The sequence below is a fragment of the Artibeus jamaicensis genome, unplaced genomic scaffold (genome assembly GCF_021234435.1).
Source record: "Artibeus jamaicensis isolate MK-2021 breed Jamaican fruit bat unplaced genomic scaffold, CSHL_Jam_final contig_233, whole genome shotgun sequence".
Taxonomy (NCBI): domain Eukaryota; kingdom Metazoa; phylum Chordata; class Mammalia; order Chiroptera; family Phyllostomidae; genus Artibeus; species Artibeus jamaicensis.
This window is the reverse complement of record NW_026521486.1, coordinates 55,561,992-55,589,837: the sequence shown is the minus strand read 5'-3', so window position 1 is coordinate 55,589,837 and position 27,846 is coordinate 55,561,992. Positions and strand designations below refer to the sequence as shown.

At 52.7% G+C, this 27,846-nt stretch overlaps 1 protein-coding gene across 1 annotated transcript; it reads left to right on the top strand.

The window, feature by feature from the left end:
• The first annotated feature begins 4,873 nt into the window (after positions 1-4,873).
• CTDSP2 (CTD small phosphatase 2) lies at positions 4,874-27,834 on the top strand. The gene is made up of 8 exons (XM_053662047.1): positions 4,874-5,417; positions 18,925-19,073; positions 20,514-20,552; positions 20,987-21,088; positions 21,640-21,696; positions 23,712-23,804; positions 23,908-24,093; positions 24,283-27,834. The coding sequence occupies exons 1-8, from the start codon at positions 5,354-5,356 to the stop codon at positions 24,406-24,408; spliced, it is 816 nt and encodes a 271-aa protein (XP_053518022.1). The 5' UTR covers positions 4,874-5,353; the 3' UTR covers positions 24,409-27,834.
• The last annotated feature ends 12 nt before the right edge of the window (positions 27,835-27,846 follow it).

Sequence of the window (27,846 nt, the reverse complement as noted above, 5' to 3'; positions counted from 1 at the left end):
GCATCTCCTAGGAGAACTGGGGATGGATTTGGATTTGGGACCTAGAGACAGAAAGAAGTTGATTAGGAGCCTGTGGCCAGCCTCCCCTGAGATAGCAGCAGTAAAAACGGGTAGAACAAAACTGCCACACGAATAGTCCTGAGGGGAAGAGCCATTGACCTTCAGGACAGATCTGGGATAGTTATGAGTGGGGAGGAAGAGTCTTTGGTGACCTCAGGGTTTGGTTTGGGGGATTTGGCCTATGATGTATGCAGAAGGGACAGGTTTGGAGGAATGATTAATGATGAGAGTGATATTTATTGAGCACTTCCAGTGTTTCAGGTGCTATCTCATTAAATAAAATATATTATCTCATTGAATCTTCAATGTTCACAATAACCTATGAAGTAGACTCCTGTTATCCCCATTTTAATATGAGGACACTTAGTCAAGAGGTGAAGTAACTATGCGGCTGGGATGGGATGATGAGCAGGCCTGCTCCTTGCAGAATGCATTATCCCAAGTCTGAAGCCCCAGTGAGGTTTCCCAGGCTGCCCTACAGAGAAGCCCGTACCTGCTTCCACAGGCTTCTCCCTTCTTCCCCAGCCCCAGTATCTGGCAGTCCCACAGCTATTTAGTCACTGTCACTGGATCTCCTTCCCTCAGCCCACCCCACCTCAATGCCAGGACCTTGCCCTGAGCAGTCAGAATGGTCACAAACCAAGTGACGAGAGGGCACAGAGCTCCAGAACCCTGGGGCTGAGACCCCACCTTCCTAGTTACAATATGAAGCAGAAGTGGGACTCTCAGGAACAGTCAGAGAAACTGAGAAAACTCAGTTTTCTGTTTTTAATAAAAAAGAAGTTTTGATTTTAATGGAACATTTCAATGACATCAGAAGGTCATGAAAAGTGTCTGTCAGCCCAACCCTATGTTCATTTTCTGTGGGAAAGGGGTAGAGTCCTGAAGCAAACATGCGACTCCCACAGAAGATTCCAGCTCTGTCTCCCTGTCCCAAACCGTGGCTCAGGAACACGCAGTCCAACTTGACTAGCCATGGGACACGGAGGGACTGCCCCTCCTTTGAGGTGTACCCCGGCCACCTTGCTTCTTGCACTGGGGTGTGGGGAGTGCTGCTTCCAAACTGCCTCCCACCAGCTGAGGTAAAGGAATGGAGCAGAGAGGTGACCAGAGAGAGTCCATAGCTTTCTCTTGGGTGAGTTGTTGTGTCTAGAGGGCCCTGGCTTTGGCCTTAACCCTCTAACCCGCAGGTGGCAAACACAAGGCCCAAGGGCTGAATCCGGCCTTCCACCTTGTTTTATCCCTCCTAATACCTCGTTTCTACCCGGAGGCAGCGAGAGCTTGCTTAACAGTTACAGGGCAGTTACATTTATACACTCCTAAAATTACATTCAGCCCTTTGAAGACAACTGAGACGCTGATGAGGCTGATGTGACCCCCCAGTGAAAATGAGTTTGACACCCCTGCTCTAACCTAATTAACCAGCCTACCCAAAGTCACACAGCCAGTAACTGCCCCAGGACCTGGAGGCAGGAGGTTATTTACAATACTGTTTTAGGCAGAAATTAAAATGTTCACTTGCCTCCCATCTCCTCCACCCTCTTAACTGTATGCAAGAGGCCCATCATGACCCCCAGAAAACTTTCTGTCTTGAAGGCCCATAATCTGGGGACAGGGCAGTGAGAGGGACATGGCATCAAGAGTCACTGCTTACCTGTATTTGGGGTTCCAGGCTATCACTGCCTTCACAGTTTCTGCAGGCACAAAGGTCCTCACCAGGCCTCTGAGACTTTCCCTCATCTAATACCACACCCCCCAGCCTCAACCCCACCCCGACCCTGGCTTCTATTCACAGCCTTGCTTGTGCCTATGGTCTTGGAAGGGTTTCTGTCTGCTTTCTTACACATAAACCTCTTCTTGACCTCTAAGCAAGAGGTGCTTGAGGGCCATTTCCTCTACACCGTTCAAGAATGGCTAGTGCCCACATACAGAAGGTAACCACAGAGAACCGGTGATGAAAGCAGTATTCCAACTGTAGATCACAGCCCGGAGGAGGATCATGAAATCAATTTAGAGGGTTATGGCCAGCATCTTTTAAAAAATGAAATAGAGCCCTGACTGGTGTGGCTCAGTGGATTGAGTGCGGGCCTGGGAACTTAAGCAACCACAGATCGATTCCTAGTCAAGGCACATGCCTGGGTTGCAGGCCGGTTCCCATCAGGGGACACATAAGAGGCAACCATACATTGATGTTTCTCTCCCTCTCTCCTTCCCTTCCCCTCTAAAGATAAATAAATTTTAAAAAAAAACTTAAAAAAAAAAAAAGAAACAGAGCCCTGGCTGGTGTGTGGCTCAGTAGATTAGTGCTGGCCTGCGAGCCAAAGGGTCCCCAGTTCGATTCCCAGTCAGGGCACATGCCTGGGTTGCAGGCCGGGTCCCCAGTTGGGGGCACACGAGAGGCAGCCACACACTGTTTCTCTCCTTCTTTCTCCCTCCCTTCCCCTCTCTAAAAATAAAATCTTTAAAAATGAAGTAGAATGCAAGAAACACAATAGAAAATGTGAGGGTGCATGCATAGAACAAGGATAAGTACTGTCTCCGTGAAACTTATTTCAGCTTTTTCACAATATACAATGTGTTTCTTGCTGTGGGTCACTGAACCCCTGGGTGAAAGAACACTGAGTAAGGCACAGAATCGAGACTCATGAGGCAAACACATAAAGGCTGCCTGCTCTGCGTCAGGCCCCATGCTAGGTCCAGGAGACGGATAAGTGAGTAATACAGTCTCTAGTTTCAATCCATCATCTTCTTGTTGGGAAGCCAATAAGCAAACTAACAGTTGTAAGACAGGATGCTTAGTGCTCTGAGAGAGTACGTAGGGGGCTAGGAAGCCCTGACATGAGAGTGGATATCTGGAAGAGCTTCCCAAAGAGGTGATGCAGTCAGAGTTCTTAGTACCTCCTCCATCCTACACCTAGGAAAGGGACTATAGTCAAATGTCAAGAGTTCTAGTCTTAAAGTCTAAAGACAACTTCTAGTCCTGTCTATTCTTCTTAACAAGCAGACCTTAGGCGAGTCCGTCGACCTCCCCACACTGTGTCCTCATCTAGAAAATGGGCATTTCCCCTGTCAGACACAAAGAAGAGACAGATCATGTAGATGAAAGTACTTTGTCAACTATAAACTAGGAAGGGATTTCCTCTATGGATAAGGAAATGGGAAGTGTAGAGATGTAAAGTGTCCTGCCCAACGCTGCAGAGCTGGGGTAGCCGGTCCCCCTCAGTTTCCTACCCCCTGCTCCTGCCTGCAATTCTCCTCCCACTGCACCTGAGCTGCCTTGCAAGGGGTGGAGGGCACGACCCAAAAAGGCCCCCTAGAAACCTGATTATTGAAGATTTGCCTTAAGAATGATATTGTTTTAATGATATTTTGTTAATGGTGGGAGGTAAATAAATATGTGAGAATGTCTCCTGGTTTCCTTCTGTTAATGAATTGGGATCCACCCAAACTCAGTGTTTGAAGTTACATAAGCATCATTCAGATCTTCTGTAACAACTTTCATTTTGGAAAAACAGCATTCCCGTTAAAATGTTATGTAAAAAACATAACATTGTGTGTGTGTGTAGGAACAGGCACACATGAAAACTGGTGAGGCACACACACATATACTCATGGGGAGCAGGTATTTGAGACATGACTTGCTTGTCCTCTCACCCCCAGTGAGACTGGTGTGATGGGGACTGCAGCATGAAGGCCATCAGCTACCTTCACTCTTCAGGGACCAGAAAAGTCCTGACCTTTCTGGAAAGCCTCTTCCCTGGCAGAGTGAGTTCCACCAAATCACAGACTTAGGGTTGGGTAACTCAGAAGTCACCCAGTGCAATCTTACTCTATACCACCCTTCCTGCCAGCCTTGACTTTTAACAGTTCCCTTCCTCCCAAGGCAGTGCATGTCACCTTTGGTCAGATGTAGCTCATAGGAAAAGACCTGATATAGAGCTGAAACTTGCCTTGCTGAAGCTCCTACTTCTTGGGGACAAATGTATATCCCTCACCTTGAGCCACAGGAATCCAGGAGCCATAGCCAGTGAAGGGTGCCTGGGGCCTAAGAGCAAGGAAGGAGGCCAGCAAAAGTCCAATAGCCTGAAGCTCTTCCCTTAGAGACCTCCATCCATCTAAATTGAGACTGGTACTAGGGGCACAAGGGGGATTGAAGGGGGCAGGACTGGGTTTGGAGGATGGGGAGAAAGGTGGAAATCCTAAATACAAATAAAGTAGCTTTGAGCACATCCCTGCACCTCACGTCTCATATGAAGTGGGGGGGTCAGACATTACTAAGTCAGTTCCAGCGCTGATACTCTGGTGTCCCGCGTCTGTCTTTCCGGATTCAATAGTACTTTTCTTTTATGTGAAATAGTGGGTCCACGATTCGAGGGCCAAGCAGGAAGTAAGAACACTGCTCTGAACCCTTCCATCATGGGCAGACCTGAGTTAGACTTCGCAGCTTGCCCTGGTTACCCGAGAACAGACAAGTAAACCAGAACTCCCCAGCACAGAGTAGGGAAACAAGAGCTTTGGAGTGTCCTTTTAAGTTGTTGGGAAGGGGGTGTGGCCGAGGAGACTGGGAGGCTTCAGCGGGACGAAAGGGGGGTGGCCGGGGGCGTGGCCGTAGCGACTGGAATGTTGTTGGGTCCTCGCACCGCATAGTAAGGAGGGGCCACTCCCCTTTTCTCCGAGAGGGCCAATTGGAGCGCCCGAGCGGTTTCAAGTCTCCCCTGCCAGCCTGCCCGCCTGCCACCCCACCCCCCTCAGGGAGTCGCTTTTTCTGTAACGAAATAGCAGAGCTCCGGATGTTCCGCAGCCTCGGCTGCTCATTGACAGAGGGTCCTGGGGCATAGGATGGTGCTCCGCGACGCCAGGCGCCGGTAGACCGTGGAGAGGCCGAATCCGGAGCCGGGAGGCGCGCGGGGGTGGGCGCTGCAGCCGCGGGTTGTTTATCTGGAGTACGGAGGGGAGGGGGGAGCCTGGAAACCGCCCCGTGTCCCATTTCCTCCTCTTGTTTTCGCTCCGGATTCTCCATGTTGGACCCAAACTGAGGAGCCCGGAGCTGCCGCCGGGGGATCGGGGCCAGCGGCACCCGGGGAAGCTGCTGCCCGGGCCGCCCGCTCTCCGTACAGGCCGCCTCCCTTCGTGGGCCAGGGAGGGAACAAGAGCAGGGATGTGAACAGCTGTGGGAGTCCGAGTCTCGCGAGCAGGAGCCGGAGCGGGCCCCCGCCCAGGCCCCCCAGCCCAGCCCAGCCTGCGCGCTCGCCGGTCCTCCCGCCCAGCCAGCCCGGGCCCGTGGGATTGTTAGATGGAACACGGCTCCATCATCACCCAGGCGCGGAGGGAAGACGCCCTGGTGCTTACCAAGCAAGGTAGGGGCAAGCAACTTCCCAAAACTTTGCGTCGCCCCCGATCGGGAAGGGGGCTAACGCAGCACCGAAGCCGAGTCCTGGCCCCCGACCCACCAGGCTCAGAGCCGGCGATTCCGACCGGACCCCCGAGTCCATCCGCCCCCGCATCCGGGTGCATACTCAGACCCCCGTGGGGGTTGCGCGGGCCCCGGACTCTGGGCGCCCGAGGGGGAGGGGCGTCGTCTGCGCAGCTGTCAATCCGTCCTGTACCCCCTCCCCCCGGGAAGAGACTAAGGGGTAGCGCTGGAAGCAAGAGTCCACCCGTGTGCGTCCCCTTCTGAGTTGGGGGGGTGGGTCGCCACTTTTCCGCGCTACAGCGCACGCTGCCCTAACACCGAGGAGAGATGAGTGGTGAAGGGGACGGAGGGGTACCGAGCTGGAATGGAGCCGGGACTGGAGTCCAGCACTTCCCAGGGCACCCCCCCACCCCCAGTCCCGGGTCGCCCAGGCTGCGGGCGGTGTCGGCGTGCGGGGAGACTTGGGACCAAGTTCACAGCTCCGAGGTGGGGGGCGGCAGCGGCCGCGATGGGGGAGGGGCCGAGCCCTGATGGACCTGACCTGGCTGCCCGCGGCCCTGCGCTGGGCCCGGGACCTTGACGGCGCGGGGCTCTCGAACGGACGCTTCCTGCCGCTTTCGCTGAGCAAACCAGCCGGACCCCGAGGCACGGCCTGAGCCCCTCCCCGCCCCGATGCACTTCCCCGGGGCCGTCTCCGCACACAGAGCCGCGTTTGTTTAGCCCGGGAGCGGTGTCCCTGGTTACATAATTCGCCGATGGCATCAGACCCAGCGTGTTTCTAAGTCGCGCAGCGAAAAGAGCGAGTTCTCTGTGGGCTTCGGCTCGCGGCCCCCGCCTTCCAGAGGGTCAGGTGGAGATACAAGGAGGCTAGCAGGCAGCTTTCTCTGGGGTGGGCTTGGGGACCGGAGGGAAATGAGGCCGAGGCCTCTCCCCGGGTGGGGGAAAGGTTAGGACCGGAGGGTCGGATCGCTCTTAGAGTTTGGTCGTGGTGGAGGCCCCAAACTGTTTTCCCCTCCCCCCACGTTCCTCTTTGGGCCTTAAGGAATGTGTCTAAAAGAGCGAACAGAATTTCCGCGGGGTGTAAGAACTAGCGTCATTTTTTTCTGGAGAACTTCCCAGACTGAGGCCACCTGGCCCTGTGCTGTGGAGAGCACACTCTTGGGACCGAATTCGGAGCTACTACCCTTCTCTGGACTTCACCTCTGCCTCAGAACGGGGCGTAAAGGGCTGGTGCTGCAATGTAACACATGGAGGCCTAAAGTTTGGTCGGGGGGCCACCTGCGGGATCTCCGTGTTGTCCCCAGTCCCCTTATTTGGTAACATTAGTCAGCAGATCACTTACTCGTATGGTCAAGGGCCCTAAGGAGCTCCCCAACTTGTCTAAGGACATAGAAGCTGGGCTGGTGGTGTCAGCCTTTCCCAAATTCTCCTTATGGGGGCCTGCCTCTGTCTGTCACTAGTTCTTTCAATGAGTCTCTCCTGAGAAAGGGGACAACCTTGCCAACTCGAATCTCAACCCCTCCAGAGTCCCTGACTTCCTGCTCCCCTGGCCGCATCACTAACCACTTTGTGTGACCCAGGCTGCAACTTCACCCCTCTGCTGGCTGCTCAGCTGGGCTGAGGGCAGAAGGAAGGTGAAGCTTTCTGTGTTGATAACTTCACTCTCTTTTCCATCCTCACCCCAGGAAAGGACTGAGGAGCTAGCCAAAGCTGAAGAAATTTGGGTGTGGAAGGATTCCAGAGATGGGCAGTGTTGATGAGAAGGGAAGACCAGCCCTGTGCTTCCCCACTCAAGCCCTCTCCTCCCTAGGGCTCAGGAGGGTGCCTTCTGCGGGAGGACACCACACCAGGAGTGAGGGAAAGCTGGGCTGCTGAAGGGACATCTTACAAGTCAGAGCCTGAGGGTTCATCAGGGTGAATGGCCGGGAAGAGAATAGATGGCGGCAGCAAGCAAAGCAGCTGGCTTCCTGACAGTGGTTAGTTGTTGATGCTGGTTGGGTTTTCTTGGAGTTAGGTTTTTCATTTCCTTTTTTTGTCTGCTTGCCCTTTGGACTTATCCCTGGAGGAATCTGAATTCTTAAGCCAACAGCCATGGCTGTGTGTGTGTTGTGTGTCTCTCTCTCTCTCTCTCTCTCTCCATGTGATTCGATTGCATTCCAGAGAACGCTTGCTTACTTCATGGGCTGCTTGGACAACCAGCAAGCCAGGCTTCTGAGTCCCTTGTCATTTACAAACAAATCTTGCACATAGATAGATAGATAGATAGATATGGAGATAGGGAGCAAATGTTTTAATTAACTACTTTAGGAACTTCTTGCCCTCCCTCCTCCATAGCACCTCATCTGCAGGCCCTCCTTCCTTTGGAAAAAGGAGAAGTGTAATGCAATTTATTAAGAAATAAATTTCTAGGGAAAAAAACAAGTTGCTCCTAGCTTGAGTGGTTTTTTAGTGAAATTGTCATTTCAGGGTTGTGTTTTTTATTTACTTGTATGTTTGTTCATTTTAGCACTCAGAGCTTTAACGTTGGCTGGGTGTGTTGATGATTCAAAAAAATTATGGTAGGGGAAGTAGAGGAAAGTTGCCGAAAGCACAGATGATAACAGGGCCAAAGCTGGATCATCTTCCCAGAGAGATGGGTGAAATGGCTTCCTGGTACAGCCAGGTCGGGGTTGTGTGTAATATTCAAAGTGAAAAGGTTAGTACCAGTTTGACCAGGGAATGGCCCTTTAATGCAGCCCCATATGAGGGTGTCACCCCATTGCTGGGAGGTTGTACTGTGGGTTTGGGGGTAAGGTGAGGAAGTCAAGGGCACATGGCACCCCCTAGAACCTCCCAGTGTGAAATGAGAGAGTGGAGGCAGCCTCTTCCAAGGCTCAGAGTGACCCACAGGCCCTTCCACAGGGGAGTCAGGACCTTGTGGACCTTTTCTGTTTTCCACAAGACCTGATGTCCCTTCCTTTCAGGGAGAGGGTGATGACACCTGGGGTTGTCTTCTCAGCTGTGCAACTGAGCAGGCACCTATACCTGACCATCCCTAAGAATTAGGATGGTGGCACATTTTTCTGGCTTCTGCTTTCTCCCCATGGGGGAGAAATTCTGCCTTACTCTGTCATGGAAAGTCCAAGCACCTTTCACTGTAATTGTAACTAAGCCCATAACTTGAAAAGCTCTGATTTTTTTTCTCTTAAGATTTTATTTATGTACGTTTAGGGAGGGGGGAAGGGAGGGAGAAAGAGAGGGAGAGAAACATCAGTGTGTGAGGGATCCATACATTGGTTGTCTCTCACACACCGCCCAACCGTCATATCCACTGAGCCACACCAGCCAGGGCTTAGGTTGAGTCTTGTTGGGGCTTTCTTCCTTAATTTGCTCTCGAGGGTCAAGGGTACCTGTCTGTAGCTGGCTCCTCCAGTCCCACTGGTTCCTTTCCCTCCTTCCCCCTTCTTCAGTCTCGGCCTCTGTGGCTGCCCAGGCTCACTTCTGTGTCTCCTTTGGAGTTCCCCTCCCCCTCCCCTGGAGTGGGTAGTGGCCTGTGGGGTGACTTGAGCTTGTGTTTGCTCATGGGAGTACTGCTAACTCAGCAGTGAAGTTTGAAATGCCTGACATCCTGGGGCGGGGAGTTTGCAGTTCTGCTGCTGAGTTTGACTTACAAAGCCTGCTTTCCTGTTCGTCCCCCAGTCAGGACACGGAGGAGAGGCATCCCAGTAAACAAACGAGTAAAATTTAAAAGAATTAAAAAAAAAAACAAAACAGTAAATACTGTATCAGTCACATTTCTAGGCAAGGGGAATTGATGCTTCCAGCCATTCTGTGGAGAATTTATTAATAGAAGTGTTTAGAACAAAGTTTTGGAAAGAAAGATAATATGTAATTATGTACATATTTATATACAAACATATCCTTTTCTTTTTCCTCAAGGGTCTTCCTGCTAGTTTTGGGTAATTTGGGAGTTTTAGGGGCAGTAGTAGGAAAGTTGCCGAAAGCACAGATGATAACAGGGCCAAAGCTGGATCATCTTCCCAGAGAGACGGGTGAAATGGCTTCCTGGTACAGCCAGGTCGGGGTTGTGTGTAATATTCAAAGTGAAAAAGTTAGTACCAGTTTGACCAGGGAATGGCCCTTTAATGCAGCCCCATATGAGGGTGTCACCCCATTGCTGGGAGGTTGTACTGTGGGTTTGGGGGTAAGGTGAGGAAGTCAGGGGCACATGGCACCCCCTAGAACCTCCCAGTGTGAAATGAGAGAGTGGTCCGTTAGTCCCATTTCGGGATAGGTAGTAGAGGGAGGGGAGGCAGGGGTAGCAAAGTGTTCGTTGTTACTTCAGAGAATTCATTCACGAGCAAAATGGGTTGCTTCAGGCCCGGGTGCAAATCCTTTCTGTCCCTGTTCACAGTAAGACTTGCCACATCACTTTAGTGTTCTGAGTGACTTATCTGTGAAATAGGAATATTGATATCGACATGTCTATAATGCCTGGTACTTGGTGGGTGATTGATAATAAAGTCTTTTTTTTACACAGCCAGACCACTGCTGCTTAGTTTCTCCTCCATTCCCAGGACACAATGCAAATAGCACACAATCATGTGGGTTTTATTGTTAAAAGACAGGTGGCAGAGGTCAGAGGGGACACTGATGTGAAGGCTTGGGCCTTCTGGAAGGATCAACCTCATGACCTTGCTACACAGACCCCTTCTTTGTGCCAGTGTGACTTGGGGTGGGATTTTTATCTGTGCTAATGCAAGTAGCATGTGCCTTGGGGCTTCTGCGGTTCTGCCTGGCGCCTGGGCATCTGGGGATGGGAGAGGCCAGGAAGCCATGCACCTACTGTGAAGAGTGCCTGAAGTCTCTGAACAGTTGCTCGGCCTCTCAGAAATGACCATAATGAAGATTTGAGATGACTGTGTGCTGCATTCTCTTACCTTCTGTACTTGCTTTGAGAATTAATGAGCCCAGTGAGATTCAGGTTTCTTTTAGGGAATTCTAGTAATGAGAAAAATATAAATGGGTTTTGAAGAGAAATAGATGTTTTAAGCTATGTCTTTGTTGCTGTGGTTTTGGGGTACAACATTGAGAAAGCACGAGAAGCAGCAGAAAAAAACTGTTTTTCATCCTGTGTCAGGCCAGCCAGCTGGAGCAGCACAGAATTAACTCACTAGTCTTGGGGACATGGGGTTGGGTGTGGCCCTGACAGGGTTCTCTCCCTCCTTGGAAACAGAGGAATAGTTCCCAACTGGGACACAGATCTCATTAACAGGCAAATCTTACGAAAGAACTAGTAGAAATCAAAGCAGAGAAGCTGACTAGGAACTAACTGGAATCCTCTCTGAACCAGAGGCCACCTAGCAGAGTTTCTTCGTCCGGCAGAGTGCCTGGCCCCTCAGGTCTGAGTGGTCTGTGCTACAGAACGGGAACTCTCCATCACGCATGCAAGCCTTCCTCTGGGCTGAGGTTGCGAATGTCCTGTTTCATTCATCAGCCTTGGACCTGATTGCTGAGTGGACCTCCTGATACTTCCTTTCCCTTCCCAGGTACTCCTAGTCCTCCCTGTCCCCACATCAGACTTTGCTCTTACTTTCTTTTTATTCTGTACCTTTTATCTCCTGCACTGTCTGTCCCAGGAAGCAAATGTGGCTTGAGTCCCAGTGAGAGTCAAGCAGATTCACGGAAAATCTCAAATCGCATAATACAAGCCTGCGGAAGCCCCTTCCCAAAATGGTGGATCCCAGCTGTTCTGTTTCCACAGTGAAGTGGGGCCAGGGCCTCTACTTCGCAGGAGCAGGGACCTACGGGAAGAGACAGCGGGCTTAGGTCTTTTGATTCAATGACAGAATAGAGCAAGTGCCCCTAGAAAGGAAAACCAGGCCCTGGGGCTCAAGTCTTCTGAAACTCAGCAGAGACACAGCCAGTGTGCTATGGTGGGAGAAGGGGCCAGGGACCCTGGCTCTGTCACCCTCTGGTTCTGGAAGGGTTAGTCAGGGACCTCTGGCAGCCAGATCTCGGCCAGGGACACACATCAGATTCTCCTGTGACACTTACTAAAAATATAGACCCCACCTGGGTCCTAGTGAATCAGCACGAGCAGGTGGGCCAGGCTCGCGCATGTTCCAAATGCTCCCTGTGATTCTGACAGGTGTCCCTGGAGAAGAGCCAGCTAAGCACAGCAGTGGCCCCAACTGCCTATTCAGCCCTGAATAGGAAGAGTCCCCTGGAGGAACCCAGTTTGGGTATTTGTTAAAGATCCTATGGCCTCTAAATAACTTCTAAAATCTTTGTGTGAGTGGACAGAGCGATGACCCTTGGTTACCCAGTGACGACCACAGACAGTATTTATGGAGCACTTCCCATGGCCTCGGCACTGTTCCTAGCATTAAATGCCTTTGAGTTCAGGCTTCGGGTGAGCGAAGCCACCTGGGAAGACTTGAGGAGCGGACCTTTCCCGATTGACCTGTGGGGAAACCACACTGAAGAAAGGTTATGCTTTAGGCAAGACCACAAAGCTGTTGGAGAGGCTGAAGTGGGGCAGAAGCTGTGTGTCCCAGCTTCTGACACGGCGCTCTCTAGGTGGGCACACCTGCGCTAGCTGGTTGGTCCCAGGTGATTCTGAGGGCTGTGGGAGAAGCAGGTCAGTGTCCCTAGAGGTGGGACGGACTCTTGCAGCATTTCCTGGCTGACTTTCCAGTCCTCCTGCAGAGGCCGGCCACAGGAGGGAGGAAGGAAGGAAGGAATTGGTTGGCCAACACCAGTGAGTTTGCCCATGTATGTGTGTGTGAGAGACACTGTGATTGGTTTGGTGGAGTCCCGGAAAGGCTGTTTCCCAGAGTTGGCCTTGCCGTTACCTCTGTGTGACCTCTGGAATGAGAAGAAACCTCTGTGGTCTCTTTCCATATGCACATTTTGAGATTGAGACTGGGATAAGGATAAGGATATGAAAGTTCTTTGTACTTAATGACTGGTAACTGACACTTAGGAGAGTTTACTAAGGCCAGGACACATCCTGAGCTCCTTGTCGTCTTCACAGCTCTGAAATAGATGATAGTCTTCCTATTTTATAGATGAAGAAACAGGCTCAAGGCCACACGCCTTGTATGAGACAGAGCCAGGATTTAAAGCCAAGTCCGTGGTAACTTGTGTAATCTCTTGTTCACTGGTTGGAGGAGAGATGGTTGAGAGTCCCTTGCTTTGTCTTCCCTCCTCTTTCTCCATCCCTCTCTCATGCACGTGTCACCTAAAGCAGGCTTCCATAGCTGGACAGGAAAGAGGCACTGGATTCTTCCGTCTTTCACCAAATCTGAGCATTCCAGGAACTGAGCAGAGAGCCAAGGCAGGGGGTGAAACAGCTGCCCAGAGGGTGTTTGTGTCCTGCTTGGCAGGTTTCTCTTAGGCTCCCAGCCTCCCACAAGGGCCTGCTCAGCACCTCCTTGAGTAGGATGGGCGGAGAGAGACTCAGGATGGGCAAGTGTGGCTTCCGGTCCTCCACACACCTCTGCTCTGCTGGCTCTCTATGGGCAGAGCCTCCTGTTAGGGCAGGGGCAGGATCCAGCCCTTTGAATTTTCCTGGATGGCGTCTCAGATCAGTCCTGCTGCTGCAGTGGCCATCAGATCACTACCTGACACCCAGGAGCCCTCTGGCATGGGACGGGGTGCTGAGGCTGCAGCTGACATAGCTGTAAGGAAATGGCTTCTCCATCTCTGATCCAGGACCTGTTGCTGCTTCTGGGAACCTCACCCTAACCCTGGCGTGTTTTTAAAGCATGTGAGAGCCGCCCAGGAGGGTGTTCTGGCACTTACTTTTAAAGGCTGATTCTGAAATCGATAGAGTATCTTGATCATGTTTTAAAAGTTGTCAGGAATCCCTGCTCCCAAAACTGAACCCTTGAGGAAAGGTCCTTAAAGTTGAGGCCCTATGTTGAGATCAGTGACTAGATTGCTAATGTAGGCAGGGAAAAGACAGGAGGCAAGGTAGCCATAGACTTGTGACCCCCACCCTTACCCCAGAGGTGGCATTAAGGAACCAGGACTGAAAGTTCTTTAGAGAGAGTTGCAGGAAACCCTCCTGCCCAGGGAAGGAGAACTAATGGAGACGTAAAGGCCATGCCATTCTTGCTCTCTTGCTGTCTTTGTGCATGTGGCTTACCATGGCTGCGTGTACTTAAATGCAGTCCTTTCTTTCTCCCCAAATAAATACTTTCTGGAGAAGGGAGAAAGTCCATGCCGTCAGATACACAGCTGTTCTTTGGAACTTGGGGAACTGTTGCTGAGCTGGGTGAGGCCCTGCCTGCCTTGTTAATCCAAAAAAAAAAAAAAAACCAAACCCTGTCAGCATTTGGGCATTGTAGAAACTGGTCCACACCCTCCCCATCGGTTCCAGGCTTTTCTGTGTGTGGGATGTCTAGGCATCTCTCACCCTCCTGTTCCCTGCCGACTCACCTGCTGGTCCAAGAGCCCTTCCGTCCACCTGGCACTTTTGGGCCTGTCCTCAGCCAAGGCACAGATGCCCCTTGCTGAGGACCTGGGAGGAATCCTCTCCATGGGGAGCCCCAATCAGATGTGTCTTGGCTGCAGGGCCCAGGCAGCTGGCCAGCAAGGGCCGGAAATGCTCCAAACACTCTCCCTCTTCCAATAGCTAAGGGGAGGGAGGGGCCCCTCAGAGAGGCCATTTTATGGGGATAGCCAGGCTAAGTCCTGTGCTGTGGGGGTGTGGGAGATGGTGGAGAAGAAAGTACTGAGGGATGAACTGAGAAAGCATCCTTCTACATGAATGGGCTTGCTAAAATCCGGTAGCCTGAGAGCTTGCCTTGTCCTGAATCCCAGGCAGATGTGTAAGGAGTTCCTTTGCTGGGACACGAAGCTGTGTTTTTGGCAACAGTGATATCTGAACCTGACCTTCAGAAGAAGTTAAAAATAGTGTTGTCCTGGCAAAGCCAGTCTGTGTGTGTGTGTGTGTGTGTGTGTGTGTGTGTGTATGTGTATGCATGCACGCACTCGCACATATACATGAGCAAGCTTCTTAAGAGGTAGGGGCAAATAATGCTCCCATCTGGTATTTCTTGGAGGCAGTGGTGGTAGACCAAGGGGAGAGGGCTTTGTTTATGTCAAGTGAAACAGCCTCTCACCTGCTTTCCTGTTATTTGCAGAAAACCAGCTCAGGAGTTGCAAGCTGGAAAACAACTTTTGTAGTAGTGAGTTCGGGAAAAGATGTAGGGGTTGTTTTGACTTTTTTGTCCTGAACTATGATCAGAGTTCCTGTCACCTTTCATTATCTTTCTTGAGCTTCAACCACATGCTGGGGGAAGAAGGCCTATTCTTTTGTAGCTGACCTCCTGGAATGAGGCCCACTGTGTTGCCAGATAGTGGGCATCTCCCTTTGGTAATTAAAATGAGCACAACATTTAGCTTTTGTTTGTAAAGCACATTACTGTGCTGACAGTAAGTATTGGTTCTTTATCATTTCAGTCAGGAATGAGGTCTTGCTGTTGTCCCAGTTAATGGATGAGGAAACTCAAAGATGCTCTGTGTCTGAGTCAGTTACTGGCAGAACATGGACCCCATCCCAGGGGATCCTCAGTGTGAGGGATACCTCTCAGGTCCCCCCTTTTTTCACACCCCCCCTTTCCTTCAAGTAGGAAGCCTTGCACTAGTGAGCTGGAGGAGTAGCCTGACTTCTCTGTTCTCAGCCACCTGCACATTTTCTTAAAGTCACAGCTCCCCCATTAGCTCTGTGCTGGTCCAGTCCAACATCGGCGCTAAGCCAGGTATTCGGAGCCGAGAGAGCAGGTGCACATAAGCAGCGAGACAGAAGAGGAGGGCTGGGTGTCCTCAAAGCTGGTAGCAGGGGGTGAAGGAGGGAGAGCAACTCGCTGCGGGGCTACATGGCACCCACTAGAATTCTGTCCCCCTCAGGGAAATCCTCATGGGCCTGTAAATCTTGTGCCCTTCCCTGTCATACATGGAGGGGTGGGGGTGACCTGCACCTGGATGTCAGGGACACAGTGCTGAGCGCTGGCTGAAGGGAGCCCTTTGAGAGGCTCTTGGACACAAGTTTCAGATCCCACCCTGGTGTGTGTTCCCCTCACCCTTAAACACGCTGAACAAAGCAGGTCTTGGACCTGGGTTCCTGGCTCCGGCGCCTCTCCCTCCCAGTCCCCCATTGTCCTTTTGATCTCCCAGAGGTAACTAACTGCCGGGCAGAGCAGGTGCAGGGCTGGGGCGTGGGTGAGGTGAGCCCTGGAATGGGATCCCAGAGCTGTGTGCTGTTTTTCCCCCTTGCACATGTCATGGCCTGCCCACAAGGACAGCAAAGAAGAGGAGCTGGACTGGTCCCTTACCGGCCCAGCCTAGAGAGGAAGAGAGCAAACATTCTAAGAGACCTTGAGAGTGCCCCACCACCTCCCAGTTGTTGCGGGAGTAAGCATGCAGGGTGCCCCTGAGCTGTTGGGGCCCTGGGTTCAAATCCTGGCTCTGCTATCCTACCTGTGTAACCTTGAGCAGGTTACTTAAGCTCTCTCTGCTTCAGTTTTCTTTCTAGAAAGTGGACATGATTAGTGCCTACAGATGGGATTTTAGTGAGGACAAAATGAGGTAATGATGTCAAGTGTCTTAACGCAGGCTGGCCAATCGTAGGTGCTCAGTAAACATGACCAAGGCCCAGAAAGACTCAGTGGCTGACCTTGGCGCTCAGCTCCTTCAGAGCCCACCCTTCTCTTCTCACACGCTGGCACCTTCTCTGCGTTGACCTCTTCTGGGCTGTTGCAAACCGGTGAAGACTTCTACAGGTCCTGGCTCTCTAGGGGTAACAGGCCCTGAGGCCCCTGGATGCGTTCACTCGGCCAAAGTTATTGAGCGCCTGCTACACGGAGAGCTGGAGGCTGATGAATGTGCCAGGCTGAGGCCATCGCAGGCCCCACCAGGGGGCCTATGACGCTGGGGGCCACGTTTGGGGGGAGGCTGAAGAGGCCCTGGTGGATTCTCCGTGACAGTGTTAGTACAGATAAGGAGTACAGACAGCGGGAGAAGGATTGAAGAAAGTGGGGCCCCAGTGGGAGAAAGGATAATGACCTTGCTGTGACGGGCCTGGGGTATCCTTCCCAGGCGCCTCAGCTCTTGCTTTGCTCTGAGTGCCTGACCCCAAGGTTAAGGCATTTGTGGTCTCTGAGGCCCAGGGTCTGCCTTGTTGCATTGTGTTTTTGAGAAGACCCTCATCCCCTGCAGAGCCCAAACCAAGCTGAGTGGCCCCCAGCGTCACCCCACCAACTCCCTGCCCAAGACCGAAGCCCTTCTGCTGTTGGGCCTCCTGCAGTGGTCACCAGTGAGGCCTTTCTATGGCCCAGCCTGCTGCCCCTTTCACCTCCTCGCCTCCCAGGATTACTCAGCCTTCACAGCATCTGTCACTAAGACGCTGAGTGCGTTCTTGATGGCCTCTCTTCAGGAAAGGCTCGGGTTTGTGTGGCCTTTTAAGAAAGGCTCATTTGCCCGGGTAAGCCTCTGATTGTGGTTCTGCGTGAAGAAACCATAAACCAAAGAAAGAGCGATGGTTCAGCTTTGGTCTTGGAGCTTTGTGTCAGAGTCTGCTTGAATCCCTGGATTGCAATTGAATGTGGGTCATACAAGCAGGCGGAGAAGCCGTCTTTTCCCCCTGGTTTCTGCATAGATTGTTTTGAATAGGAAAAATCAGAGGAACCTCTCATTCTTTTAAGTGCTGGGCTCTGCACTAAAGTTTGTCTCCCTGATATAGGGGCCTTGCAGCAAGGTCCCCAATGTATTTTATTTTTTCCTGACAAAAATCCCAAGTCCCTGGAAGTGTTGGTTCTTCCAGGGCCAAGAACTCAACAGTGATATCCAGGCTTTTAGAGTAATTGCTGGGGAGGAGGCCTGATCATTTTCCAAAAGGTTTCCTACAAATTTCAAGGGATCTGGTCTAACCCAGGGAGAGGAGAGAGTGAGAGCTTTAGGGGACCCACTGGCTGACTAGGAACACCCTCCGGGCACCTGCAGGAATCCCTCTGCCTTTTAGTAGAAGCTGGTGGCCCTGGGGTCATGCTTATTGCCACCGGACTGACTGACTCTTAAGCAGCCATTTCCCTCTTCTTGGTCCTGGGGAGAAGAGTATGGTTTTCTCCCCTCCTCTCCAGGGGGCACAGGCAGCGAAATAACTGGTGTTAAATGGTTTTTCCAGCACCGTGTCTACAAGGGCTTCCTTGGCAGTGTGGTACGTGCTGTGAGGACTTGGTGGGCGGAGCTCCTGGGTGACCCCCACCGTGTTGCCTTCCCCTTCCCTTCTTACAGGGAGCAATGTAGGGCAAGTTGTCTTAAGTGCCATTCTGTTTGCCTTTTTCCTCCATAAAGATACTGGCATTTCCAGCATTTATTTTCCTGCGCAGTGTGCTTTAAAGTGGAGAGAGGTAGGTTTAATCCTCAGGCCTAACTTTCACACAAGCCTGGGGAGGGAGACCTGTGGCTCAGGACCATTCTGGCAGTGGTTGTGTGGCGCCACCTCCTGGCCAGAGGACCCCTGGTGTCTTCCAGCTTTTGCTCTCAACAGTTGCCAGAACAGTTTGTGTAAAAACCAAAAGGAACTTGAAGAAGATGCTATACTCTGAAGTCATTTCTGGTTCATCCTTTTATGCCCATAGCTTTTTGTATCAGCTTGGCCTTTCTAGTGCTACCTTGCCAAGCCTTCTTTTAAGATAGCTTTGTATTTCCAAGGCCCGAATTTATCAAGGCAGGACTAAGCAGCTGCAGTCTGGAGTTGGAGACATCAGGCTAGAACCCAGCATTGGATGCATATGTCCCAACAGGTCAACTTGCCTGTGGTTTGAAATTAGGGGAGGGGAGTGTGAAGGGAAGTGTCTAGAGTGTGGGAGGAAACAAAGGTATGAACAAAGTATTGGCTTTTTCCTTGGGGCCGCGGCTGTCCTGTCCCGTAGTCTGCCGGGTCTGGTCTGGGCTCAGTTCTGCCCCCACTGACCCAGCATCTAAGGACGCGGCCCTGGGCAGAGCTGCAGCTCCACTGACTCGAAGGGAAGGGCTCTGGGTTGCTCTGCGGTTTAGAGTGGGCAGCCTGTGGGAACAGCTGTTAGTCAGGGAGGCTGTGTGTCTTTGTGAATTAACTTCGAAGGTACTCCCAGTGCGCTGCTGCCAGAATAGGGGGACACCTGGTTTCTGTACTTAGTGCCATCTTTGAGTGCCCACCCTCCGTAAAATGAGGAGCAAACTTTCTGCAGCTCATTTCTCAAACCAGGAAGTGGGGGTTCCTGCTCTTTTTGCTGTGAAGAAAAGATGTTGGAGTAAACATGGACAGTTCCCTGTTGACTGTAGTTGGTCGTTGGCCAAGCACATACTGTGCCCTGGTGGAGCTTACAGACTAGAGGGCGCACAGCTCCAGCGTTGCAGGGGGAAGTACCTCTGGATAGAGATGCTCTGTAATTAACGCTTTGTCATTCCTCCCGCTCTAGGCCTGGTCTCCAAGACCTCTCTTAAAAAGCCTCGTGGACGTAACATCTTCAAGGCCCTTTTCTGCTGTTTCCACACCCAGAATGTTGGCCAGTCTAACCCCTCCACTGAGCTCTCCGCGTACAAGGAGGAAGCCAACACCATTGCTAAGGTAGCTGGGTCGGGTGGCGTGACTGTGCGGGCTGCTAGTGGAGCCCACGCACCCACAGCACCTGGGCAAGCAGCCTTGCCTGAGGTCACCAAGATCTTCGGCTCAGAAGAGACCCTTCCTCTGATGGGACCCGTAGTTGGTTCACTTTCTTTCTCTTACTTCCCATTTGTGGAATGGGCCACCCAGATGTCCCTGTCATTTCTGAGCCCAGATCCTTCTAGGTTCCAGAAACCATGCGAGATGCTTTCCATGTGATCCATGTAGCAGCCCTACAAGGAGACTCGGAGCTCCCCACTCACAGACGAGTGGGGACTGAGTCCCTAAAGAGTGCTCGTGTCCGAGTTCCGGCTCAGATCACTCTGGCTGTAGATGCTGTGTCTTTTGTTTACTATGCAAAGCTGCCTGCTGAGTTACTTGATTTTCGGGACCCAAAGAAATGAAATTCTTACACATTCTTGGTAACTCCTTCCAGCACTCTCCGCTGTACCTGTGAGAGACATTTAGGAACATGTGGGTGTTTTCGATCCTCACATGGCCAATAAATATGTCTAGAATTTCAAGGGTAGGGACAGCCCTGACCAAAAATCCTTGTGCCCCCAGTGTCGTTGGTACTTCTCTCTGAAATACCAAGGTCTGACTGTCCTTCCTCTCTCAGAACCAGGCTGATGATGTGTGCGTCAGTGACAGTCACTCCGTTGCCCAGCAGTGCGACATGACAGTGTCGTTAAGCCATTGACTTTTACAGAGTTCATAATAAATGAGAAAGTATTGAGCTGAAAAGCAGAACGCTAAATTATGGGGGGGAAATGCTAAAACAAGCTTGAAGGAAATACATTGACGTGCCAATTTAAGTGTTTTTAAGTGCTAGGATTTTAATTTTTCTTCAAGGTTTCCACACACTACTTTTTACAACCATAACATTTTTATTTCTACAAAAGGTGGGGAAGCCATTCTGACCGCTCACACTCCACCTCCCTGCCCATTTGGGGGTCCGCATTGGCCTGCTCCTGTTCTGCAGGGGCTCAGTCGCCCTCTCCCCACAAGCCTCCCCCAAGCAGGGCATAGAAAATACATGTTGTGAAGGAGAAGCCCGGGTTCCAGGACTGAGCAAGAGGCTAACCCACCACAGTGAGGATTTGTGACTTTGGTTCTGCCTCTGACTCTGCGTCACTGCATCATTCTCGAGTGCAGCTGAGAGACAGTGGCAGCTAAGAGCAGGGACACAGTCCTCCACCCTTTGTCAGGGCTAATGTGAAAAGGAAGTTGTGGCTTTTTCTTTGTCACGGCTCTTAAGTCAATCTGGTCATGTTAGTGCCTTCCAGGGGGCTGGGATCTTGGGGAGAAAATTATCCTCCAGGCCTGAGGCAGAAGCAGGGGGGCTTTAGACCGGTTGGGGAAGGCGTTGGCAGGTTGGCACTGATCGCCCCCTTTCCTCCGCAGTCTGATCTGCTCCAGTGTCTCCAGTACCAGTTTTATCAGGTATGTGAGTCTGCCCAGGACACTCAGAAGCCCAAGACCTTATGGTCCCTGCTAACCTTGTGGGGTGGTGCCCTCATTCCTCTGTGTCTGGCTGGCCACCTCCATGTCCTGGGAGCCATTTGTTCCAGATATTTGCTGAGGGCCCATTATGTCCAAGACAGTGGATTGCGGGGGGGGGGGGGGGGCACTGGTGTCTACCCCACACAAGCCCTGGCCTCCATCTCCAACATCCAGGTCACTGTACAGTCCAGTGGGGGGCTAAAGCCATGGAGACAGCTTCTTTGTCTGCCTCCTGGCCTTCAAGGGGCATCTCTCCTAAGTGAAGTTGGGGGTCTTTTTTCTCCTCGGTGAGCTCAGCTCTCCCCCAAGTTCTGCTGAAGGGAACAACTGGGCTTTCTTGGTGGCAGATCTCAGCATCCTGGCTCTGGTTTCAGATCCCGGGGACCTGCCTGCTCCCAGAGGTGACAGAAGAAGATCAAGGAAGGATCTGCGTGGTCATTGACCTGGATGAAACCCTTGTGCATAGTTCTTTTAAGGTAACTTGACATCTGGAGCCCTTCTTCGCCCATCTCGGGCTGTCTTGTGAACCTGGCCAAGGGGGCCTGAAATTGGTGATAGAAGGGTGATCGGGTAGGGCAGGCCGGGCCTCTAGCATTCTGACCACACCGGCATCACAGATACAAAGACTACACCCACGAGTGTTGGGCAGGGCCTCCCGCTCCCCCCAGTCACTGCCTCCACTGCCCCACCAGTCACATAGCACAGAGTACCACCAGGGTTGTGTACAGCATGGCCCGAAAGGGTGGAATCAGCTGTGGACTTTGCCCCTCTCTGTGGTACCGAACATTTTGTTAACACAAGAAGGCCCTGAAACTCTCTCTGCTCTGGTGGAATTTCGGGGGAGGTTGGAAGTAGGAAAGACCAGAGGAGGTATTGTATCCTGTCCTGGGGTGAGAGCTGCCTAGTGGGACAGCAGGCGGAGCTTCCTGGAGCCTCAGATCTGTTCTCCCCACCCCTCCTGGGGGACAGTGCAGTGGCTGTTGTCTCCTCCTCACCCCACTGACCTCATTCACTTTTCTCTTTCCAGCCAATCAACAATGCCGACTTCATAGTGCCTGTAGAGATCGAGGGGACCACTCACCAGGTGCGCTGCCTGCCAGGCCACACCCAGCCCAGGGGCGCAGGGGCCTCCGTTCTTCTCAGGGCTTACGTTCCCTCACTTGGTCCCTTTCTGTGACTTCAGCCTCTACCTTTTTATTGGTGTTTTTACCACCCTTTCTCATCTTTAAAAGAAAAAAAAAAGAGCCCCTCATCCCCCACTAGCTGTCACCTTTTTTTCTCTTGGCAGCCACGCTGTTTGAAATGAAATGTTATGTTGTCAGCGTTGGTAGCTATCATTTATTGATTGTGCCACCCTTTCTCCCAGTGTGACCAGCACTGTTGTGTGACCGATTACATTTTCTCTCATTCCGAATAGTTGGTTCTCTGCCTGTTCTGGGCAAGGAGGGAAGTGCCAGCTGTTTTCTCTGCTCCCCGGGCCCAGCCTCACCATCCAGCAACGGACTTCAGTCCTTCCCCGCCAGGCCTCTCCTCTGTGGAGCTTTCTCCAGCTCCCCTCCCCTCGGGTCCCTACACTGTATTCTTTCCATATTAAGTGCTCAGTGCATGTGTCAAAGTAAAGAGCACTTGAATCTCAATAAGATCCTCTCTGGCCCTGCATACCCCGCTCAGGCCAGGGTTCAGTGGAAAACCACTTTACTGAGAACACTTGCCCACAAGGCCTGACGGCTGGCCTGGCAGGCCGGGCCCATCGGCAACAGTGCCCTGGTAGCCCTGATACTGGCTTGCATGGCCTGGTTATATACCAGTTACTTGTAGAGGAATGGGGTTTGAGGCTTCCGTGCGTTGTCGTCACTGTCCTGCGTCCGTTGGAGGCCATCTTCACCAGCACCCCCTCCAACCCCCCACAGAGGTAGTCTGCTAAGGCCAGAGGCAGCCCCTGCTCAGAGCCAGGCTTAGCCCTTGGACTCCCAGCCTCTGCCCAGCAGCCCTGTACAATCTAGTTGAGGATGGAGAGATGTGCAAAACCCACAGGGAAAAGATGAAGGCATGATTTCAAACAGGCAACTATTTGAACTGCTAGTTAAGAAGGAGAGGCATGAGTCATGACAAGTGAAGATGGCTACCTGCAGAAGGCAGGTTTTCAGCAGAGTGGTAAGGGCATGCTGAGCTTAATGAAGAGCCGGGAAGAGGGAAGAACTTGTTGAAAGTTGAAGAAATGGCAGAGGAAGCCAAGTTGTGGCTACCTGGAGCGGAGGATCCCTGCTGCGGAGCTGAGAGGGAGGGAGGGCCATGGCGGGGCCGCGCTTTGAGCAGGGAGCAGTGTAGGTGAAAGGGCCTTTCAAGGACTGGTGCTCCACGCCCTGTGGAGCCTGGGTGAGAGGGAAATAGCCCGGAGGCAGGGAAGCAGCAGCACGCAGGTTGTTGAGGGACGTGTAGCCAATGGATCTTTTAGGCCAAAATGTGCAAGGTCATGAAACGTGGACGTGTTAGGCTTGTCTGTCAGGAACAAGCACAGAATAGGTGGGGATGTTAGGGCAGGACATTGCAGAGCGCCTGGTCTGTGGTCATTGAGGGGAAAAGTCACTTCTCCCTGGTGCGTTTCAGAGAAGCTGTGTGAGGGCATGAGGTTTCAGGAAGTATCTTCAACCTCGCCCAGTGGTGACCTGGGCAGACTTTCCTGCCAGAGCCAAGGACAGGAGACTCCCACGGAGGCTGTGGCCGGGTTCAAGTAATCCAGGATAGGCTGTTTCCATCTGCGAGGCCTATTCTTGATTACTTGTTTCCGGAGGCAGCCGATGGTCCGCCGTCGGAAGCAGCGTTGGCTCCGGGACGTGGGTGCATGCACTTCTTCCCAAGCTGAGTCGAGGCTGGGACAGCCGAACCAGAAGAAGCCTGGTGAGGGGCCGATGCTAGTGTGCCGGTCTGTGGGGCAGAAGGCTTCCAGCCAGGGAGCACCAGAGGCTGCGGTGTGGGCATCTGAACAGAGTAAGGCCTGAATCGACTTGATGCCTTTTGTGTAAGTGATGACAGTGACCGATGCCGTGAGGCGTCACCCTCACCGGGCTGCCTCCAACAAGCCTCTCTGCTTTTCTTCAGGTATATGTGCTCAAGAGGCCTTACGTGGATGAGTTCCTGAGACGGATGGGGGAACTCTTTGAATGCGTTCTCTTCACTGCCAGCTTGGCCAAGGTACCTGGGACGGGAGGGGAGAGAAGAACTGGGAGCAGGTGCAGAGCTAAGGTGTGGTCCCACCAGGACCACATGCAAACAGAGGTGTCTTCTCCTCTCCCAGTATGCCGACCCCGTGACGGACCTGCTGGACAGGTGTGGGGTGTTCCGGGCTCGCCTGTTCCGTGAGTCCTGCGTGTTCCACCAGGGCTGCTACGTCAAGGACCTCAGCCGCCTGGGGAGGGACCTGAGAAAAACCCTCATCCTGGACAACTCGCCTGCTTCTTACATCTTCCACCCGGAGAATGCAGTGAGTGGCCCAGACCTGCTCAGTCTGCAGGGCCTGGGAGAGGTCCTGTCCTGTGTGGGAGAAGCAGTGGGCAGGGGGCCTTTGACTTCACCATAAAAGCACTCCTCCTCTGCCAGCTTCTGGGGGCTCTGGGGCAAGGGAAGAAAGAGTGGCATTTGGGAGATTGATGCAGCCTTTTTCCTGCCCCAGGTGCCTGTGCAGTCTTGGTTTGATGACATGGCAGACACCGAGTTGCTGAACCTGATCCCAATCTTCGAGGAGCTGAGCGGAGCGGAGGACGTCTACACCAGCCTCGGACAGCTGCGGGCCCCTTAGCGTTCCCAGCTTCCAAGCAACGGTCATCCCAGTAGAGGACTTGCCTACACTGTGCCTTTATGATCAGCCTGACAGATGGAGCGGAAGCCGGAGCATCTCACCAAAGGGGGCCTGGAAGTAGAAATGATGGGAAAGAACTTTAGGACAGGTTAGATGCCAAGTGGGCCAATGTCAGACCAGTGATACCCCAGCTGCCTACTCCCCGAGTTGGGTTTCCCAGGTCTGTTAGAGAGTATTGCCTTGAACCGTATTCAAGGATGCAAGTGTTTCAGGTGGGAGGGGAAAGCTGAAAGACCAAGACTCGCTCCAAGTGAGTTCGTCTCCTCTCCAGTCACCTGAGAGCCACTGCGCTCTATAGGGATGAAGACTCTTCCAGGCTCCATCGCCAAACCCATGGCCTGCCCTCAGTGTTGTAAGGCTTGTGCCAAGGAGAAAGGGAGGGTCAGAGGCTCCTTCTGGGTGCCCCAGGCACACTCCCTTCTTAAATCTTTCTCCAGCCAGCTGCTGCAGACAGACGGCAATTTTGGAAGAGGAAAGCTTGTTTCCAGAACCAGTAACCCCAGTGGCCATCGAGTCCTGCCGCCCACGGGCTGCACTTGCCCCCAGCCGAGTGTCTGGCCTGGGCCTTCCTTTGTCTCCCCAAGGCGTGGGTGCTGGGCCTGCCTTCTTCACTACCTAGCCATAATTCTCCGACCCGTGGGGGAGGAGGTCTCCCTGCCGTGGAAGAGGGCAGATAACTGAGTTCCGTTCTTTTGACTCTGTTTTAAAATTCCCTTCCTAAACATGGAGTGTTGGGCCTGTTTTGTTTCTGACGAAGCTGCAGTCCTGGGCTTGAGGTGAATGTGTGCGGTGCTGGGGGTGTGGGGAAGAGGGAGATCCCCGAAGCCATGAATGTGTGTGTCCCCTTAGCTTGTATGTGAATCAGCTGAGCTTGGGACTGTCCGTGAGTCCACTCTTCAGGGATTCTCTGCTGGTGCTGGTGCTGGTGCTGTTGTAAGGACTTTGTTCCAAAGTCCGGGAAGGGCGCTCCCTCTCTGCCCCTCCTATTTCTTGGGCAGAGCTCTTCCCTATCGTGTCTTCCCCCGGGGCCTGGCCTGTGCACAGCTCTCTGCTCCATCTCCATCCTTTCCGGCTGTCACTCTTTCTCTCCAGGGCCTCAGAGGCACTCCGGCTTTTCTGGGGAAGCGGGTGTCCTTAGCAGCACTTGGCAGGCTGCGCACAGGCCTCCTGCCTCTGGTAACAAGTGTGATGAGCCCTTTACACTCCTGCTCTTTGCGTGTCTCTTGCTTTCAAAGTTTCTTAATAATGAATGCTTTAAAAAGGGGTCACAGAATGGAAGTTTCCCCAGGACAGAAAACAGAAGGGGAAGTGCTGCTGCGATTCGGAGTACACGGGGCCCCCAAAAGGTGGCCCCACTTCAGCGTCACTGCCTTAATTGTGGCCTCTCCCAGGGCCGGGTGGAGTTCTCCCCTCCCTCCCTCCCTCCCTCCCTCCCTCCCTCCAGGGCAGGAGGGAGTTCCAGTCCCCATCTCCATTTTCCCTGGAGGCAGGTGTTGCAAAGCATTTGTATGTTGTTTCAGGTGTTGAGGACACCTCCCTCTCGGCCCTCGTATCCATTGTCTTTTCTAGTTTGCACATACTAGGTCCAGCCTGAGGAAGTAACCTGTTTGGAGAGCCAGGTGGGGGAGGCAGCTTGGTGTTCTGATTTGGTAGCCGGATGACTAGCGTTTTTCTCTGATGTTACGGTACCATCTATCTGCTTTGTCCAAGGTTGTAAGGCTTTTCTGTTTCCCTTTGGTGTCACAGAAATGGAACAGAGTCCCCAAAGCCCATGTGGTCATCCCCCCTCCTCATTCCCTGGTTCCCACGGGTGGTCCTACAGGTGGGGGAGGGCCCTGGTGCTAGCTCAGAAGGACGGCTCCTGCAGGAAATGGAGGCTTCTCCCTCAGGACCCACCCTTAAGGTTCATTTAGCTCTCGGGTCAAATCCGCCATCTGGACCCAGCCAGGCTTTCCTGACTAAGCAATAAGAGGCTCTAAGCTGGTCCAGCTCCAGGACCCTTTCTGCCCTCCTTTGGGTCTCCGTGTGCCTCCCGGTGAAGGAAGAACCTGTGCCAGCCCCTTTCCTGTCAGGCTTGTCCATGTGTGGCCTGTGACCAGAGCCCAGGGTACCCTGGGTGGAGTGTCCCTGCATCTTCTGCATGAAGCCCCTGCTCTACAGGCCTTGCTCCCCTCAGAACTCTGCCTGCCCACCTGCAGTTCCCCAGATACACCAGTTCCACTTCCCCAGAGAAGCAACAAGGCCAAATGCCCTACACTGGGTCCACTCGGGGGGGCCAGAGCCGGCCTCCTTTGCTTTCTGATTCCAGTCTCACTGCACGTCAGGGGCGAGTGAAGATCCTCCTGGGAGGGCTCAGGCGAGACTCAGTTGTGGAAGAGGGGACGATGGGGAGGGAGCCAGTCACCTCAGGATTTGGGGGGCAGTGGGCCACCATGCCTGGTCAGCACCAATTCAAGCCATGCCAGGAACCTGCCCACCCGCCAGGTTCAGTTCCTTAATGTGCCTCTTCAGGGACACGGTGTGTCTCTCTGATTGGGCTTCTAAATCAAAAGCCTGATGTTCCTGTCCCTCTCATAGGGGGAGCTTTGGACACAGGACCAGTTTGGAAAGGGTCAGATAAAGAGTTTTCACTCTGCACATTGTAGAGGGGACACTCTGTAGGCCTATGGTTCCCCAACCATACAGAGGTTGAATTAATTTGCCTTCAGTTAACCTGGGACCTTCTCCTTAGTTCCCTCCTGCCTCCCAAAGATTTTGACCATTTTGTAAGTGTACAAACTGACCTCTGTTAACAGTGGCCCAAAAGCTCCTTTGTGCTTAAAAAGCATGGGAAACCTAACGACATCCAGTCCCTGGGACATGGGTGCCATTCTGTTCTGCTGCCCCTGCCGTGTGCCTGAGGTCTCATTCAGTAGGGCGGCCCCCCTCGGAGGCTGCCCTGTGTCCCAGCCCGGTGAGCGTTGAGGAAGGTGAGCCTGTTTTCCCCTTCACGTCTGCAGTTGGTTCCTTCACCACTGTTGTACGTCAGTCACTTTGTAAAATGGGGTTTTAGTTCCCCCCCTTTTTTAACAGCAAATGTTTCTATTCAAGCAGGGGAGGGAAGGCAGAGGTCTGGCTTGCTGCCCCATTCCTTTCACGTGGGGCCTGCTCCTGAAGCAGACCCTCTCCCGACCCCGTGAGCTGCTCTGCTTGCAGTTACCCCAGTGTGACACCTTCCGTGTCAGTGACTGGCCCTTTCGAGAAGCCATTTGGAGGGTGGGGGTCTGCTTCCCACTGTGACTGGGCTGTGGGATTCTGACTACCTTGCTTACAGATTCATGGTTTGATAAATTTGTTATATTCATAAACTTGAAATGTGGGACGCCATTAAGTGTCTGT